General features: G+C 48.4%; 2 protein-coding genes across 2 annotated transcripts; both read right to left on the bottom strand.

The window, feature by feature from the left end:
* Nucleotides 1–1214: 1214 nt before the first annotated feature.
* Nucleotides 1215–7528, bottom strand: LOC120873025 (killer cell immunoglobulin-like receptor 2DL1). Its single transcript, XM_040253781.1, is given in 10 exon segments — nucleotides 1215–1568; nucleotides 1685–1730; nucleotides 2453–2483; nucleotides 2521–2612; nucleotides 3307–3309; nucleotides 3355–3405; nucleotides 4452–4632; nucleotides 4634–4749; nucleotides 6206–6245; nucleotides 7403–7528. Coding segments are annotated over 10 exon segments (963 nt in total). The 3' UTR covers nucleotides 1215–1291.
* A 3208-nt stretch (nucleotides 7529–10736) lies between these two features.
* Nucleotides 10737–17939, bottom strand: LOC120871879 (putative killer cell immunoglobulin-like receptor-like protein KIR3DX1). Its single transcript, XM_040251880.1, has 9 exons — nucleotides 17897–17939; nucleotides 17721–17756; nucleotides 16287–16565; nucleotides 15059–15358; nucleotides 13661–13960; nucleotides 12637–12687; nucleotides 11774–11896; nucleotides 11000–11056; nucleotides 10737–10891 (listed from the first exon to the last, which is right to left on the bottom strand). Exons 1-9 carry the CDS (start codon nucleotides 17928–17930, stop codon nucleotides 10737–10739), a joined length of 1335 nt encoding a protein of 444 aa, XP_040107814.1. The 5' UTR covers nucleotides 17931–17939.
* Between the last annotated feature and the right edge of the window lie 793 nt (nucleotides 17940–18732).

Here is an 18732-nt window from a genome sequence, read left to right as displayed (position 1 = left end):
TGAGGAGCTTGATCTTCACCCCACTTGCCAGCTCAGTTCACACTGGGGTCCTCACGGTGTTATGCTGTTCAACCCTCTGCTTGGTTGAGCCAAGCCACATTGTGCCACCAGTTGATAACTTAAAAGACACAAGATTCTCAAATCCTTGGCTTTTGTGAAAGAAGCAAAAAAAGACAAAACATGCAAATATTGATGGATTAACACAATACATGCAAGGCCTCCCTGGGGCAAGTGTTCCCTCTGCAGCCCTCAGTGATCTGGCGTGGAATGTCCAGTAGAATTCTTTGTGGTGATGGGACTTTTTAAACATCTGCTTTTACAACACCATAGCACCTGGCCACATGATGCTACTGAGCACTTGAAATGCGGTGGGTGTGACTGAAGAACTGAATGCTTTAGTTCATATATTTGTAGAGTCATTGTCTGTACCTCGTGGCGGGGTAACTATTTTATCGGCCAGTGCGGATCCAGACTAGAGGGATCTTGTTGTCTTGTTTCTACCCCTGGAATCCCAGCACCCTCAGTGCACATGGATGGGGAAAGGCTGAGGGCCCTCCTGATGGCTCATTGGTAAAGAATCCGCCTGCCAATGCAAGAGGCATGAGAGATGAGGGTTCAATCCCTGGGTCTAGAAGATCCCCTCGGGAAGGGAATGGCAACCAACTTCAGGACCTTGACTGGATAATCCCATGCACAGAGGGTCCTAGCGAGCTACACAGCATCCATGGGGTCACAAAGAGTCAAACATGACTGAATTGCCTTAGCACACACACATGCAGCCTCATGTGGCAAGTGGCACCACACTGGATATCTCAAACAGAATACACTGCATCTTTCTTTGGCCAGCATGCATTGCTTTGATTATTGTTTCATGGAAAGCATGTTGTTTTAAACACAGCAGTGTGCACACGTCCATCTTAAACTTCCAATCTATCTCTCCTGCATCCTTCCCCTCTGTAACTCTAAGTTTGTTCTCTAAGTCTACAAGTCTGTTTCTGTCTTGTAAACAAGTTCATTTTTATAAACTATTACTGAACATAGGTTTTTTTAAAATTGGCTTTCTTTTATTTTAAACTGAATAATTTAAAGACTCATACTGCAAATTTTTATGCTTTACAGGAATTTTCAAAAAAGCTAGATGATCATGGTAACCTACCCTGTATGTGAAATTGATTAGAATACCTTCTCCTAAAATGTTACATAGTTAGAGTATTAGAATAGCCAGGGGATTATTAAGAGGTGGTGGGATTTTTGAAGAGGATCCTATAATTCTTGGACTCCACTGTTCACCTCAGAGCTGCTGGGCTGCTTTAGAGGAGGAAGAGGAGTGCCCACGGAGGAACCCCTTTAAAAAGAGATCTAGCTCTTCAATTTGTAACTCTGTGTGCTCAAAGGATGGGGCCAGGTCAGGGTCAGCATGGTCTTGGTTTACATAGAATTCCTCATAGATACTGGGCTCGGTGGAGAGGTGCATAGGGCTCAGGGGAGTGGGAGTGAACAGTCTCTCAGAGAGGGTCCCGTGGTTCAAGTGAGTGAATATCACGTCCTCCGCTGATGGGTCCTGAGAGGAAGGAGATGTGAATGATGGAATCATGCGATCTTCGAAGGCTGGAGCATTGGGCATTGGAGGGGCTCGGGCTACGGCAAGGTTTCGGGCTGGGAGGATCCACCTCACCTTTCACCTTTCACTGTTCTGTCTTCCTTGGGCTCTCCTTCCATGATGGCAACGTCTGCGAATGGAAGAGAGTCAAGGCTCTTGGGATGGGGCGATTCTTCTAGAACTCCATATTTTGGTCGGGACATCAAAGCCAAAAAAAGCACGAGTGTGTCCCAGGTTGCTGAGGCTGTCTACTCCACTAAGTTAAAAAAAAAAAAAAAAAAGTCCCATATGCATGCCCAGCCACTGACGGAGTCTCCCAAGAGCCTGTGCAAACCCAGGGATCCCATCCTATGTCTTCTATTATGGATTACCCTCTGATGCGTATCAGCAGATTCCCAAGATCATAAAGGGGAGAAGAACAGATTGCTGTCATTGAAGGGAAGAACAGGGCTTGGAATGTCGCTGGTGGCCCAGGGATTAAGAGTTCACCTTCCAGTGCAGAGAGTGTGGGTTCTATCCCTGCTGGGAGAACTGAGATCCCACATACTTTGAAGCAACTAAGACTTATGGACTGCAACTGCTGAGCCCGTGAGCTCTGGGGCCTTGAATTGCACCCCAGCACCACAATGAGGATCCCCCATTCTACAGCTGAGACCTGATGCAGCTAAGAATAAATTAACACATATTTTCATAAAAAGAACAGGGTTCCATTGTCCTCTGGAAGATATTCCCTCAGGGATTACAACAATGGAAATCAGTTTTTAACCTACAGGAAATGAAAACGCCATTCTCTGCTACAAGCCCACCTCCCCCTGGGTCAGATGACCTTGTGCTTCCCTCCTTCAGACTTACTATTTTGCGTAGAACACCAGTGACAGTTTGGCTCTTCATACTTACTTTTTGGGAAACCAGTGACAGACAAGAACAGTGAGGAAGATGCTGGTATAGATGAAGGCTACGCAGAGCCTAAGGAGAAGGTGCAGCTGGCTGGAGTGGCCTTGAGGAAGCTGTCCTCTGCCAATAAGCCAACAGAAGAAGGTCTGGTTATCCATTGCATACACCCTGCCCCTACACACAGGAGTTATTGTATCCTTGTGTCAAAGTGTGTCAGCACCTCTCAACCTGATCAGTATGGTCTCCACTTCCAGGAGGCACCAAAGCATCCAGGAGAGATGCTAGCAGTGGATGAAGTAAAGAGGCCATGCAAGACCAGCAGCGGTCTGAAACCAGGTCCCCCGGGCACCAATGCAGTTTTTCTCTGCTGCCCGTATGACAAGGCATGGTGCTTTTGCATGAATGGGGACTGCATTAATCATCTATATATTTCCCGCTCCATCCATATAGACCTGGAATGGAATCCTCAAGAAGACACGACACTTCTCTTTCTGAACTGTGGAATGTTTAGTTCATAAACACTAGCAGAGGAAAAGCACATACTGAAGGTGCTCCCTAAAATTCTCCGCTTGTCCCACCATCCTTCCCCAAAGATGCTGGTGGAGGGAGGGTAAGTAGCTCCCTTAGCATGGGGTCAAGTCACTCTGTCTGGATTTATTCAATGTAGAAATTCCCAGTCCCAAAGAATCAGAAACTCAGGGCCCCTCTGGTTCTAATACAGACAATGATCTCAAATGCTGACATGACAGGGACATTGAGGAGCCCAAAGTCACAGAGCTGGAAGGTGGTAGAACCAATGCTCACACAGGAACCCTCTGTCTTCTCAGAAATTAGCTGAGATAGGAGACTGTCTTGCTTACCTTCTGTGGTGTGTGGATCCATGGTTGATGGGCAAGTACTTGTAGTGGATTCTAGGGGGAAAAAGCCAGAAGGGGTGAGCAGTAACCTTCCCCACCTCACCATAGGAGGACTCTTGTTTCTGGAAGGTCGACCTCCTGCCTGTCCTTGAGTCTGTCATCCCTCGGAGCACTGATGGGGCAGGGGAGAGCTTCTGGTCCCTCCCCATGAATGCGTTGAGTAGACCCTTCATCCTGGAGAAGAGATGGTGGAAGAAGGTGGAAAGGATATGCCTGACGATGAAAAACAGCTGTATTCAAGAGACATTCTGTCTGCTCCAGGAATGAGTATCTATGCTCCTTAATTGGAAAATCACCTGTATGTCAGGGGTCTTTCTGGGAAAACATTAAGAGCAAGGGTATGATGCAATCTCAGATCCTCACGAATGGGTCCAGATTCTCCTCCTCCTGGGTCTACCCTGACCCTTTTCTTTATTTGCCTAGATTACAGGACTCTGATGTGGAGCATCCATACAGGAGGTGGAAGAGGGTTGAGATGCCATCTACCATCTCTCTTCCACTCTGGTTCTCATTGTCTCCATTTCTCCAGAAGCCCTAAGGTCCCCTGATGCCAGCACGGAGCCCTTAAGATAGAGCCCATGATACAGTAAGATATTATGGGGAAAGCCAAATGGCCTTTTCGGCCTCTGCAATGTGATTCAGTGTATTGTAAAGCATGGGACTCTTCATGGGGTTCTGGAGGCAGGAATACTGCAGTGAGTTGCCATTTCCTCCCCCAGGGGACCACGTTTGGTCAGATCTCTTCACTATGACCCGTCAGGCTTGGGTGGCCCTGCATGACATGGCTCATGAGTTACACAAGCCCCTTCACCACAACAAAGTTGTGATCCATGAAGGGGGTAATGTGAAGGACAGAGGAGTCTGTCGTGCTGCAGTCCACGAGATCGCAAAGAATGGATTCATGTCAATGTATGGCAAAACCAATACAGAACTGTAAAGTAAAATAAAAAATAAATAAATAAATAAATTTTTTAAAAAATTAGACACAGCTTAGCAATTGAACAGGAACAACAAAGCATGGGCCAGGAGAGGTTCCTCACCTGTGACAGACAGCAACAGTGGGTCGCTGGAGTCTGACCACGAGTAGGGAGAGCGAATGAAGGAGCCGAGGCACCTGTAGACCCCGCTGTGGGCTGGGGTCCCAGGACCCAGAGGGAACTCTGCCTGGAGTGCTCCACGGGGGCCCTGCCCTCCAGCGAGTGGACGCCCAAGGTTCTCCTTGCTCCCTGAGCAGATAGAACTGGTCAAAGGCGCTCTTGGAGCTGCAGAGCAAGGTCACGTTCTCTTCTGACCTCACCACGGGCCCTCTCTGGGCTGAGAGAAGTTTCTTGGACAGATCTGGAAGGAGGAGAGGCAGTTTCGTGAGACAGGCTCTTCCCGAATCCCGTGTCCTTCACCCCTGAACTGAGAATTCACACCCGCTGTTCTTCTCAACTCTCTCTTGCTCTCACTCTTTAATTCTCCCATGTCCCTCTCCTACTTTCTCTCTCTAGGTCTCTGAAACTGCCTCCCTCCTAATTTTTTTCCTTCTTGTATTTTTTTTAACTCTCTCTACTTCTCCTTGGATTGGTTGATCTGTCTTCTTTCATTCTGAGGCTCTCATTCACTACCTCATCTCTATCTTTCAGCATTATTCATCTATTCTATTATCTGTCTATATCTCCATCCACTGTTTGATCTACCCATCTTATCATCTATCTATATATCCACCCATCGTTCCACCGTCTATCTGCCTTTCTATGTATGTAGCTCTCTGCCTATTTTATCATCCATGTACATGTTCACCCATCACTTTACCTGCCTATCTATCATCTATTTCCACTTCCATGACTTCCTCTGCTTCTCGGTCTCCCTGGCTCTCTTTTGTAATCCCTATTATCCACCCCCACATCACCATCTTTCTCGATCTTTGCACCCATCCACCCTCCCAAGGCTCTGATTTTTGGGGCTTCTCTCTCCACTCCCTTCTTTCTCATTAATTCTCTATCCCTTTTTCTTTCTATTTACCTTTTTTTTTTTAATGTTTTTCCCACTGCCCCAGTCCCTCTGGCTTATTTTCTGTGTGTGTGCACAGCGACTGTGTTACTGCCTCTGCTTTCCATTGACTCTGTTTTCTCTCTGATTACATCCCTCTGTGGGCTTTGGCCTCCATAATCTTAAAACGTTTGGTGTGAACTTGCACGTGGGCCTGAGCATACAGCATGAGAACCCATGAAACACACAACATACAGGAGCTGGTGTTTGGCTCCATCACCAGGGACCTTGGTGTCCTGGGGCACAGTGTGGCTCAACCACCTGGAATGAAGCCACATCTGAGTGAACACAGTATCTGTGCATCACCCGGGGCATGAGGACTAGGGCTCCTGGGGAAACAGCCTGAGACGATCAACCTGGTCATGAAGTCCTGGATAGATACATGGTGTATCCTTGGGTTCTTTGAGTAGAGAAGAGAGTGTAGAGTTGAAATGGAAACCAGGCTCCAAAACTGCTTCTGGTCTCTGAACAAAGTCAGGGAGGAAGGGCACCCTCTCTGCTACCTGCCCTTCTGTCTGTGTCTCTCACTTCACTCTTTATCTACATCTCTGAGTTCCTCTGTCTCTGCTCCTGCCTCTGTCTCTTCTGTCATAACAGGTGGTCTGCACTTGTTTCTCCTCTTTCTTTGTCTGTCAGATGCAACACTCACCAAGTCGGTTTCTCTCCCTGAAAAGCAACCTTCTCTCATCTCCCACACCACCATCTGGGGCTTCCACATCCTGGTACATCCAGTCTGTATGCCAGCTCTTGACATTCTCACCTGTGATCACCATGTCCAGAGGGTCACTGAGGGCTGACCACTCAAAATGGGAGAGATTGAAAGCACATAAACATTGGCAGGAAAACCTCCTCGTCTCAAGGTCACCTGCTTACCAACCTTAGTTCCACATGCGGTTTCATTTCCCTTGGAATGGGATATAGCAATCATAGATTTGGGGTTTTAGGATGCAGGCATCATGGGGTGCCATCATTCTGCCCACTGCGGGACCCAATTTCCTCTATTAAATAAAGTTTTATCTAGAATGCCTGGAGCTCTTCCTGTCGTTCTGACTGGACCCTGACTCACACTCCCACCAGAAATCTCTGGGGTGAGGGAGACTGGGACAATGGGTGGCCTCTCTGGACAAGAGCTCTCTGACCTGTGACCACAGTCTCCAGGGATCGCTGGGTGCTGACCACGCAGAGGGGAGGTGACTGTAGTGACCATGATGCCTGGTGGTCCCGGCGTGTGCTTCAGTCACGGGGCCACGAGGAAGTCCTTCCAGAACATCATGGCCTGGAGCTCAGGGACATTGGTTCTGTCACCCTTGTGCAGCCTGAACCTGTCAAATCCGAGAGGGGAGTGACCGGAGAGTCACATGCTGTCCTTGAGGATCCCAGGGCTTCGCCAGGCTGACAAGGAGGCCTTGTAGTGATCACCTGGGGGAAAAGAATGCATGGTTTACAGTAGAAAATGGGGAACCTCTTCCCCTCGCTGGGCTCAGACGACCCACCCCTTTCCCACATCTCTAAGGCTCCTTTTCAAACCAGGAGAACCCATGCTGCATGGAGATTCCCACACCACAGAGGCATAGCACACCCTACATGAAAAACATCTGCTGAGAATTTTGACGGTGTGTCTGTGCTCAGCCGTGTCTGACTCCTGTGACCCCGTGGACTGTAGCCCACCAGGCTCCTCTGTCCATGGGGATTGTCCAGGAAGAATACTGAAGTGGGTTGCCATTTCCTTCTCCAGGGGATCTTCCAACCCCAGGATTGAACCCCCATCTTCTGCAGCCACTGCATTGCAGGCAGGTTCTTCACCACTGAGCTACCAGGGAAGCCTGAGAATTTTGAGCTAGTGTCAACTAAGAGATTCTTCCTGGATGCTGATGATTAAAAATTTGTTTTATAAAACAGGACAGAGTAGACACCCAATGGAAGAACAACCTGTGTAAGTGAAATGATGTCAGCTCACATGAGAAACACAAGACATGATGGAGTCTGTGGTAGAACCCTCTGGAATCTCAGGGGGCAGGGCATAGGTTCTCCTCTTCTTCTGAATGGAGGCCAGCAGCAGCAGTTCTCTGCAATACTTATCCATGGAACTGCTGGAGAGCTGGAGCCATCACCTTGACCTCCAAGGTTCTCTTGTCCCTGGCCCTGCTGCCTTCCCTCAGTCTACAGATAACACCAGTCCCTCCCAGTCACCCCAGCTCTGAGCATCACAGTCTCCTGTAGGTGCCCATTAGGGCCTGGCTCAGCAGAGGGAAGAGTGTCTGGAGGAGGGTCTCTGGACCAGAATTGGGGGCTAGATTTCCCTGAAAGTGTTAGTAAACTAGTCATGTCAGACTCTTTGTGAGCCCCTGGGCTATAACCCACCAGACTTCTGTCTCCATGAAATTGTCCAGGCAAGAATACTGGAGTGGCTTGCCATGTTCTTCTCCAGGGGATCTTCCCAACCCAGGGATCAAACCCAGGTCTCCCTCACTGCAGGCAGACTCTCTACCATCAAAGCCACCCTGGGCTCCCATTTTCTACTTCCAAAAGACTCACTCTTATATGGTAATGACTTCCCATGGTTGACCGTCACCCTACCTTCTGTGCCATCTCCCCTCTCACTACAGGAGAGTCTAACTTGAGGTGGATGGCAGTCACAGTTTGGGGGAAAGACTCACCCTCTTGTGCCCAGATGCTCTGGATCAAGAAGAACCCTGGAAAGAAAGACTCGTGATGGACGATCCATCTCATGTCCGACCTGGCCTTCTACTCCCCCAGCCCGTACTATAGGCCTCATTTGCAAGGACGGTGCTTAGCCTTGATGAACTCAACCATTAAGATCCACTTCACCCCTGTGGAGGCAGGGCTCTCTGTTAAGGTGGACCCAGCCCTCCAGGACAATATTTGCACCAGGCTTTGTTCTGTTCCAGGACTCAAGACATGCCAGGCTGACGATGGTGGACAGCATGGCGCTGCTTCTCCTGAGCAGGAGGCAGCAGCTCAGCAGACCTGAAGAGTACACAGCATGTTATGATGACGCCCAAACTAACATCGTGTGCAAGCTGATCACAGGACGGAAAGGTGACTCACACAGGCTCTTCTTACCTTAAAAAAGGCAGAGTGTGGGCACCCTGGCTGAAGGAGGAATTGGGCTTCCTGGAAATTTTTAAGGCCAGTTCTGTCTCTTCAGATTGTTTAACAAACTTGAACCACAACCTCTGACCCAACCCACCTTTGGCTACATTTTCAAGTTTACCAAAAATGTATGCTGCAATATCTAATCTGCTATGACTTTGAGGCACTGAATTATTTTCTGTTTTTATTCTTGATATGATTTTCATAGAATTTCTTATTTCATTCCAACCATTATATTTTATCCAAAAAATTTCCAAGCATTATATATTATCTTTAATGTTCAACCATCTCTATGACATCTGCAGTAAAACTGTACTGAAAATGCTAATTTCATGATTTTTTTAATTTATGGATTTTCCTATATTGAATTTTCTTTTCTATGTATGCATGGCCAAGTTCCTTGAACATGAAACAATTTTTAATAATTTATGTATAGTTGGCCAGGGATTTTCTTGGAAGGATTGATGCTAAAGCTGAAACTCTAGTACTTTGGCCACCTCATGCGAAGAGTTGACTCATTGGTAAAGACTTTGATGCTGGGAGGGATTGGGGGCAGGAGAAGAAGGGGACGACAGAGGATGAGATGGCTGAATGGCATCACTGACTCGATGGATGCAAGTCTGAGTGAACTCCGGGAGTTGGTGATGGACAGGGAGGCCTGGTGTGCTGCAGTTCATGGGGTCGCAAAGAGTCGAACATGACTGAATGACTGAACTGAACTGATAGTTGGCTTATAATATTATATTAGTTAGAGGTGTATTACATAGTGATTCAGTATTTTCAGAGATTACACACAATACAAAATTTATAAAATATTGACTATATTCCCTGTGCTGGACATTATAATCCTGTGAGTTATTTATTTTATAAATGGTTGTTGGTGTTTCTTAATCCAGTCTACATACTTTGCTGCCCCTCACACCCACCCCTCTCCCCTCTTCCCCTCTGGTAACCACTAGATTCTTCTTTGAATCTGTGAGTCTGACTCTCTTTTGTTATATTTGTTCATCTATTTTTATTTTCTTAATACTTATGATTGTTTCTCTGGATTCATCGGATCTGAGTTGTGAAATGTTGTATCTTTTTAGTTGTAGCTTGTGGGATCTAGTTCCCTGACCAGGGATTGAACCTGGAGCCCCTGCATTGTGAACCCAGAGTCTTAGTCACTGGACCATCAAGGAAATCCCTATTTTGATTTTTAGATTCCACATACAAGTGAAAACATACAGCATTTCTCTTTCCCTGTCTGACTTATTTCACTAAGCATAATGGCCTCCAAGTCAATCCATGTTCTCAAAAGTCAGGACTTTGTTCTTTTTTGAAAGCTGAGGGGGCTTCCCTGGAGGCTCAGTGGTACAGAATCCGCCTGCTATTGCAAAAGACATGAGAGACCTGGGTTTGATGGGCTGAGAAGATCCCTTGGAGAAGGGAAGGGAAACCAATTCCAGGATTCTTGCCTGGAGAATCCCATGCACACAGGAGCCTGGGCGGACACAGTCCACGGGTCGCAAGAGTGGGAGATGACTGAGTTGACTTAGCATGCATGTAATCAGCCTCATACGGTTAGTGGCAGCACTCTGGCTATCTCAAACAGAGTATACTTCATCTTTTTATTTTGCCAACTAGCATTATTATTTTTTCATGGAGAGCATTTTATTTTAAATATAGCAGGGTTCACACGTCAATCCCAAACTCCCCTCTATCTGTCCCACCACTCTTCCCCTCTGGTAACTCTACATTTGTTCTCTAAGTCTACAAGTCTGTTTCGGCCTGTAAATAAGTTTACCCTTGTAAAATGTTACTGAAGAGGGGTTTTCTTTTATTGGTTTTGTTTTAATTTAAACTGAATAATTTGAAGAATCAACTGGCAAATTTTTTATGCTTTATTAGAATTCTAGAAAAAGTAAGGTGGTCATGATGAGCTACTTAGGATGAGCGATTGATTATAGCATGTCCCCAAGCAGTGAAATAGTTACAATAGAGTCCTAGAAAAGCCAAGAGATTATTAAGAGGTGATGGGATTTTTGAAGATGATACTGTAATTCTTCGACTTCACTCCTCACCTCAGAGCTGCTGGGCTACTTTGGAGGTGAAGGAGTGTCCACGAGGAACCCCTTTAACAAGAGATCTAGGTCCTTGATTTGTAACACTCTATGTGTGCAGAGGATGGGGACAGGTCAGGGCTCAGTATGGTCTTGGTTTATGTTGAATTCCTCATAGATAATGGGCTCGGCAGAGGGGTGCACGGGCCTCAGGGGAGTGGGAGTGAACCGTCTCTCGGAGAGGGTCCCGAGGTCCAAGTGAGCATATATCACGTCTTCTGCTGCAGAGTCTTGAGAGGAAAGAGGTGAGAATGATGGACTGAGACGTGATCTTCGAAGGCTGGGCCGCTGTGCACTGGAGGGGCTCAGACTATGGCAAAGGTTTGGGCTGGGAGGACTCACCTCGCCGTTCACTGTTCTGTCTTCCATGGGCTCTCCTGCCATGATGGCAACATCTGTGAATGGAAGAGAGTCAAGGTTCTTCAGGGTAGATGCAGTTATTCCAGACCTCTGTAACTTTGATAGTTACATCAAAGTTAGAAAAAGGCAGGGGTGTGCCCCAGGTTGCTGAGCCTGTCTACTCCACTAAATGAAACCAAACAAAACATTCCATATACAATCCCAGCCATTCATGGACTGTCTCAGGAACCTGTGCAAACCCACGGACCCAACCTACATCTTCCGTTGTGGACCAAGCTCTTCTACACATCAGCAGAGTCCCAAGATCTTGTAGGATAGAAAAATGGATGGCTGTAGTTGAAGGGAAGAACAGGGCTTGGAATATCCCTGGTGGCCCAGGGATTAAGAGTCAACCTTCCAGTTCAGGGAGCGTGGGTTCTATCCCTGGTGGGAGAACTGAGACCCCACATGCCTGGAGCAACTATCCTCAATGCTGCAACTGTTGATCCCACGAGCTCTGCAGCCTTGAACTGCACCCCAGCTCCACAGTGAGGATTCCCCATGCTGCAGCCAAGACTTGATGCGGCCAAGAATAAATCAACACATATTTTCATAAAAAGAACAGGATTCCATGGGTCTCTGGAAGATGTTCCATCAGGGATTACAACAACAGAAATCAGTTTTTAACCTACAGGAAGTGAAAATGCCATTCTCTGCTATGAGCCCACCTCCCCCTGGGTCAGATGATGCTGAGTTCGCCTCTTCAGACTTACGATTTGGGGTAGAACACGAGTGACAGACAAGAGCAGCAAGGAGGATACTGGTAGAGGTGAAGGCTATGACAAGCCCAAGGACAATGTACCATGTGCCAGAGTGTTCCTGAGGAAGCTGTGTTTCTGCCAACAAGCAAAAGGAAGGTCTGGGTATTTATTGCACACACTGTGCCCCTACACACTGGATTTATTGTATTCTGCGTCAAACTGTCAGTATCTATCAACCTGATCAGTTATGGTCTCCACATCCCAGGAGGTACCAAAGCATCCAGGTGAGATGCTAGCAGTGGATAAAGTAAAGAGGCTGTGCAAGACCAGCTGAGGTCTGAACCAAGGTCCCCTGGGCACTGATGCAGTTTTTCTCTGCTGCCCCGTATGACAAGGCATGGTGTTTCTGGTTGAATATGACCCTTTAATCCACAATACATTTCCTCCTCCATCCACATAGACCCGGAATGGAATCCTCAAGAAGATATGACACATATTTCTGACCTCTGGAATGCTTAGTTCACAAAACACTAACAGAGGAATAACACTTATTGAAGGTGCTCACTAAAATTCTCCGGTTGCCCCACCATCCATCCCGAAAGATCCTGGTGGAGGGAGGGTAAGCATCTCCCTTAGTATGGAGTTAGGTCACTCTGACCCGCTTTGTTCAATTTAGAAATTCCCAGTCACAGAGCATGAGAAGCTCAATGCCCACCCCCCCCCTGGTTCTATGCAGACCACAGTCTCAAATGCTGACATGACAGGGACGTTGAGGAGCCCAAGGTCACAGAGCTGGGAGGTGGCAGAGCCAACACTCACACAGGAGCCCTCTGTCTTCTCAAAAACTTGCTGAGATAGGAGACCGTCTTGCTTACCTTCTGTGGTGTGTGGATCCATGGTTGACGGGCAAGTACTTGTAGTGGATCCTAGGGGAGAAAAGCCAGAAGGGGTGAACAGTAACTTTCCTCATATCTTCCTCATAAGAATAAGGCTTATTCTTTCTGGAAGGTTGACCTCCTGCCTGTCCTCGACTCTGTCATCCCTCAGAGCACTGATGGGGGAGGGGTGGGCTTCTGGCCCCTCCCCGAGAATGCACTGAGTAGACCCTCCATCCTGCAGAAGGGATGGTGAAAGGAGGTGGGAAGGATATGGCTGGTGGTGAAAGACAGCTGTAAGCTGGAGACATCCTCTCTGCTCCAGGAATGAGTGTCTGTGCTCCTTAATTGGGACTAACCTGTATGCCAGAGCTACTTCTGGGAAAGCACTAAGAGCAAGGAGCCAAGGCAATTTCTGATCTTCCCAAATCAGCCCAGCCTCTCCTCCTGTGTCTACCCTGACCCTTTTCTGTATTTGCCTGGATAGACAGGACTCTGCTGTGAAGCATCCATACAGGAGGTGGAAGAGGGTTGAGATGCCATCTACCCTCTCTCTTCCTCTCTGGTTCTCATTGCCTCCATTTCTCCAGAAATGCCATGGTTCCCCTGACAGCAACACGGAGCCCTTGAGATAGAGCTCATGATACAGTAAGATGTTATGCAACAACCCAAATGGACTATTTGCCAGTGCAATCTCTTTTACTATAATGTAAAGCATTGGAATCTTCATGGGTTCTCCAGGCAAGAATGCTGGAGTGCGTTGCCATTTCCTCCTCCAGGGGACCACGTTTTGTCAGGACTCTGCACTATGACCCATCTGTCTTGGGTGGCCCTGCACGACTGGCTCATAGCTTCCCTGAGGTACGAAGGCCCCTTCACCACTACAAGGCTATGACCCACGAGGAGGAGATAGTGAAGGACAGAGGAGTCTGTCGTGCTGCAGTCCACAGGATGGCAAAGACTTGGACACAACATAGTGACTGAACAGGAACAAGAAAACATGGGGCAGGAAGAGGTTCCTCACCTGTGACAGACAGGAACAGTGGGTTGCTGGAGTCTGACCACGAGTAGGGAGAGGGAGTGAAGGAGCCGTAGCACCTGTAGACCCCACTGTGGGCTGGGGTCCCAGGACCCAGAGGGAACTCTGCCTGGAGTTCTCCGTGGGGGCCCCGCCCTCCAGCGAGCGGGTGCCCAAGATCCTCCCCTTCCCTGAGCAGATGGAACTGGTCAAAGGTGCTCTCGGAGCTGCAGACCAAGGTCACGTTCTCTCCTGACCTCACCACGGGGCCCCCCTGGGCTGAGAGAGAGGGTTTCCTGGACCGACCTAGAAAGAGGAGACCTTGATCTCAGAGCACAAAGTAACTCTAGTCCTAAATAGAGGACTAAAGCTCGACCTGTGCAACAAGAGAGGCACTGCAATGAGAAGGCCGCCCACCGTCAGGAGAGAAAGCCCCACAGTAAGGGATACCCAGCACAGGGAAACATTCAGAAATAACTTTAAAAATGGAGTGTCATTTAAAATCCTCTTGAACAAATTTATAATTTTTAGAATGGATTGTCATTTAATGTCCTTTTTTAAAGAAAGAGTATATGTGTGTGTGTGTGTGTGTGAGAGAGAGAGAGAGAGAGAGAGAATAACTGAATCACTCTGTTGTACAACAGGAATTAGCAACATCTTAAATCAGCTAGACTTCAACAAACATAAATAAAAATAAATTTTAAAAATCAAACATGTGTGGTTCTCTTGAAATAAATGGAACTTACTAGCTACTGCTGGGACTATCAGAAAACAAGGCATTGACCCAGAAAGAGATTATGGAGTGGAAATTGCCAGAATCTCTTTTGATCTTTGACTGTCTCATTCTTGAGGGCATGTTCAGGGCTGCCATGCCCACCCCCAAGGACTGGAAGGAACTCCTCAGTGGGAGGGTTGGAGGGACCACTATGCTCTCTTTATGCAGAAGGACGCTTTAAACCAAGAGGCTGAGCAACGTCAGGGTGTCGACCTCCATCTCGATCACCCAGGGGCTGGACTGCAGGGCGTCTGGTACCACATGTGCTGCTGACAGAGGAAGGGAGCTCTGACGTGAAAGCAGGAAACCAGCCCCTTAACCAGCCATCGGTGGCTGCCTGAGCGAGGAACTGCCCGCGTCCCTGCTCTGGTACATTTTTCTCCATTTGTCATTCTTTCACGTTCTCGCTCCTTCGCTCTGTCACCGGCTGTGTCTCCCCCTTAGCACACGGCAGGGACTCTGTTCTCTTCTCCCTTCCATGTTCACACCTCCTCTCTCTGCTTTGTTCCCTCTCCCGAGTTTGTGAGTGTCTCTGCACGCCTGTCATTCTCTCCTGGTACTGATGCTGGACTGGACACCAGACCTCCTGTGACACAGAGAGCAGAAGGGACTGGTCTGGACACACTCACCTGTGATGATGATGTCCACGGGGTCGCTGGAGGTTGACCACACATAGGGGGAGTGGCTGAAAGAGCCATAGCATCTGTAGGTGCCTGCACTCGCCAAAGTCATGGGGCCAATGGAGAAGTCAGCTGGGGCATGCCCACCAGTGAGCGTCTCTCCACGTCTCTGGAAATGCCCTGTGCTGGTTTTTTTCTGCAGGATGAATTTGTCAAGCAGCATCGATGAGTGACAGCGGAGGGTCACATTCTCTCCCTCACGCACGAGGGGGCCTGGGTGGGCTGAGATGGAGGGTTTTGTGGACACACCTAGGAGCAAAGAGGGTGTGAGCTTCAGTGAGTCACCCCACCTTGGCGCTTCCCCTGACATCTGAAGGTGTGAAAAACCTCCCCATGAAGCAGCAAAGCCAATTACCCTTCCTGTCTGTTCCGTTGCATTTTCTTTAGCCTTTTCTCGGGCTCTAGCTCATGCTTTTCTGTTTCTCTTTGCTCAAGACCTCAGGCCTCCTCTGTGTTTATTCTAAGCTCTTTAGCTGTTGGATCTGCTCTCAGCTTCATGCATACATACTCAGTCCCTTCAGTTGTGTCTGACTCTGTGGGGCCCCATGGACTGTAGCCCGCCATGCTCCTCTGTCCATGGGATTCTCCAGTTGAGAATACTGCAGTGGGTTGCACTGCTCTTAACTTCATCCCATCCCTATTATGCATGGTTGGGGGCTGGGGTGGGTCTGCTTCTCTGGTAGAGTACATACCAGGTATAATACATACCCTGGCTCCCTTCACACTCATCTCCTAGAGTGTGGGTGATGATTGGCAGGAGATTGGGAAGGAGGTGGAGAAAAAAGTGAACATTTCCCCACCTCTGACCCCCCACTTCACACCTCTGGAGACATTCCTGGGCTGAATTGGTCTTAACTGGGACCCCAGCTCTTTCATATGGGATTACATCTCCCTACTGGGTGGCAGGTGCTGGGTCAGGGTCCCCCATCAGCCTCCCAGCTGGCAGACAGTGGCAGCATCCTGTCTAACTAATGCCTAGCGAGACTCCTGCTTCCTGAGCCAGTGAAACACATCCGTCTATTCAATGCCCTGAGTTTAAACTCTCAGACTTGGTTCTCTTTCCTTGGTTCACTTCTGTCTGGGAATCCTGAGGATGTCTTGGGTGCATGGGCACGTGGACCTAGGGTAGGATTGCCTGCAGGCACGGGTGTCCCGGGCTGGGCTGCACCCCTCCTACCTGTGACCACAATCGGCAGGGGGTCACTGACATTGGACCGCACAGAGCGAGACAAGTTGGCTCCAGAACATGTGTAGGACCCAGCATGTTCTCTGGTCACTGGGCCAAGGGTGAAGGTGTTGAACTGTTGTTCCTGGAGCTTACGCAATCTGGCCCCATGTCTTTTGAACAGTCTGAATATCACAAATGGAGGATTGGAGTGACACTGAAGAGTCACAGTCTGTCCTAATGGAACCACGGGGCTTGGCCAGGCTGACAAAGAGGGCTTCTCATATTCACCTGGGAGAGAAGGAGACACAGGCTTTGAGAGAAAAATAGGAATGATCCCCTCTCCCCACTGCTCTCATGGGTGGTTCCCCTTCAATTCTTCCAACTCTCCTCCCCTAAAGTGCATCAACCTGATGCTCAGGGACACCTGGGGCCTGGGGACAGACAGAGACACAGTCAACCCAGGACGGACATCATGAGGTTCTAAGAATACGATTCTCTGAAGTGATTCTTCACTCCTTGGGTTGACAAAATGTTCAGAAACTTTCTCTCAAAACACAAATCATTGGGGATTTCCTGGTGGTCCAACGGTTAGGACTCAGCACTTTCTCTTCCAAGGGCCTGAGTTGAATCCCTGATCAGGGAACTAAGATCCTGCAAGCTGCACAATGCAGGCAAAAGAAAACATCACCAAAAAAATTTATGCCTGGACAAGAAGGGAAAGGACTTCCCTGTGACATTTGTTGTAGCTCAAATGGTAAAGAGTCTTCCTGCAAAGCAGGAGAGCAGGGTTCAGTCTCTGAGTTGGCAATATCCCCTGGTCAAGGAAATGGCAACCCACTCCTGCATTCCTGCCTGGAGAATCCCATGGACAGAGGAGCCTGGTGAGCTCCAGTCCATGGGGTCACAGAGAGTCGGACTCGACAGAGCGACTAACACTCACACAACTAAGCAGTGAACAAGCCACTTGCCTGCAAAGAAGGAAGTAAACCTTGACCCTCGCTCCTTTGTTAGCGAACCTCCATCAAATCTGTGACAAGGTCCAGGAGGCCCTGCCTGATGGCCAGCCCCTTCCCTGGGGTCAGCTCTAGTGGGTGCTCCTGCAGATGCTGGTGTTAAAGGCTGGATGGAGAGGCCAGGAGCCACCTGTCCTGGAGGGGTCTGTGGGGTGCAGCCTCTTGCTCCCCTCTCATGATTGAAATGGCACTCGGTGGGCCCAGCTCCCAGCTGCCAGACTTCACACTGGCCCTTCAGGTCCAGAGTCCAGAGCTGGGCTAACCTCTGGGGAGAGTGAAGATGAGTATCAAGGCCAATAGGAGGACCTGGGATCCACAGGGCACACGGTTCTCACTGTACTGACAGGGGTCTCACCCTGGCCCCCAGTGTCATCTGCATCAGCCAGAACTGCTCTGCTCAACAGAGAAATAAGGGATGGGGAGGACTCACCCACAGCTGCCCAGATCCTCAGACTCACACAGAATCCTAGAAGGAAAAGCACGTTGGAGATGGCTTGTTCTGAGGGACCCCACGCTCCTTGCACCCTCATCCAGGCAACCTGGTCAGCGGTGCAACGACCCCCCGATTTCCACCATAACCCTTTCTGACTGTCTTTTCAGACTCACCAAGACTCAGGAGGCTGAGGAGTGTGGGGCACATGGCTCTGCTTCTGTGAGACAGGAGAAGGAGCTGAGCAAAGCTGACTGAGTCACAGGATGCGGAAGACGGTAGGTTTTGTTGGTACAGTCAGCCTGGGTCATGTCACATGAGAAGATGGCCAGCCTCTTCTCACGCCAGGGATGGAAGTCTGACCTGAGCCGCCTCACTGAGCCCGCCTCATGACCTGAGCATCACTTTTTGTTTCTCTAAACGCTATCAACATAAGAGGATTCAAACAGATCTTGCTGCCTTTAGGAACTATTAACTGTGATTCAACGTGTAGCATGCAGGATGCTTTTCCCAAGCTCATGATAAATCTCATTCACCTTAACTCTTCACAGAAGAGAAACCACATGTTCCCACCTCGTATGTCAGGCTCAGTGCAGATTGCCAATTAAAGACTCATTAATAGAGACTTTGATTCTGCATTCTTATGAGAGGACCAGACATGTGTATTATGGCTCTTTGAAAATATGAAAAAATTCTGCATTGTAATATATGTGATTAAGAAACTAACTGTGTTAGTTTCAGGTGTACAGCAAAGTGATTCAGTTATACATATACATGCATCTGTTGCTTTTCAAAGTCTTTTCCCACTTAGGTAGTTACAGAATATTAAGTAGAATTCTCTGTTTTATACAGTAGGTCCTTGTTGGTCATCCATTAAAATATAGCCGTGTGTATATGTCAATCTCAAACTTACAATATAACCTCCCCCTGACATATCCCTCCTGGTAACCATAAGTTCCTTCTCTGTGAGTCTGTTTTGTAAATAAGTTCATTTTCTTAGATGTCACAAGTA

Source organism: Oryx dammah, unplaced genomic scaffold, assembly GCF_014754425.2.
Source record: "Oryx dammah isolate SB20612 unplaced genomic scaffold, SCBI_Odam_1.1 HiC_scaffold_13, whole genome shotgun sequence".
In the NCBI taxonomy this organism is placed as follows: Eukaryota; Metazoa; Chordata; class Mammalia; order Artiodactyla; family Bovidae; genus Oryx; species Oryx dammah.
The sequence above is the reverse complement of the archived record's forward strand: the minus strand, read 5'-3'. Positions and strand labels throughout refer to the sequence as shown.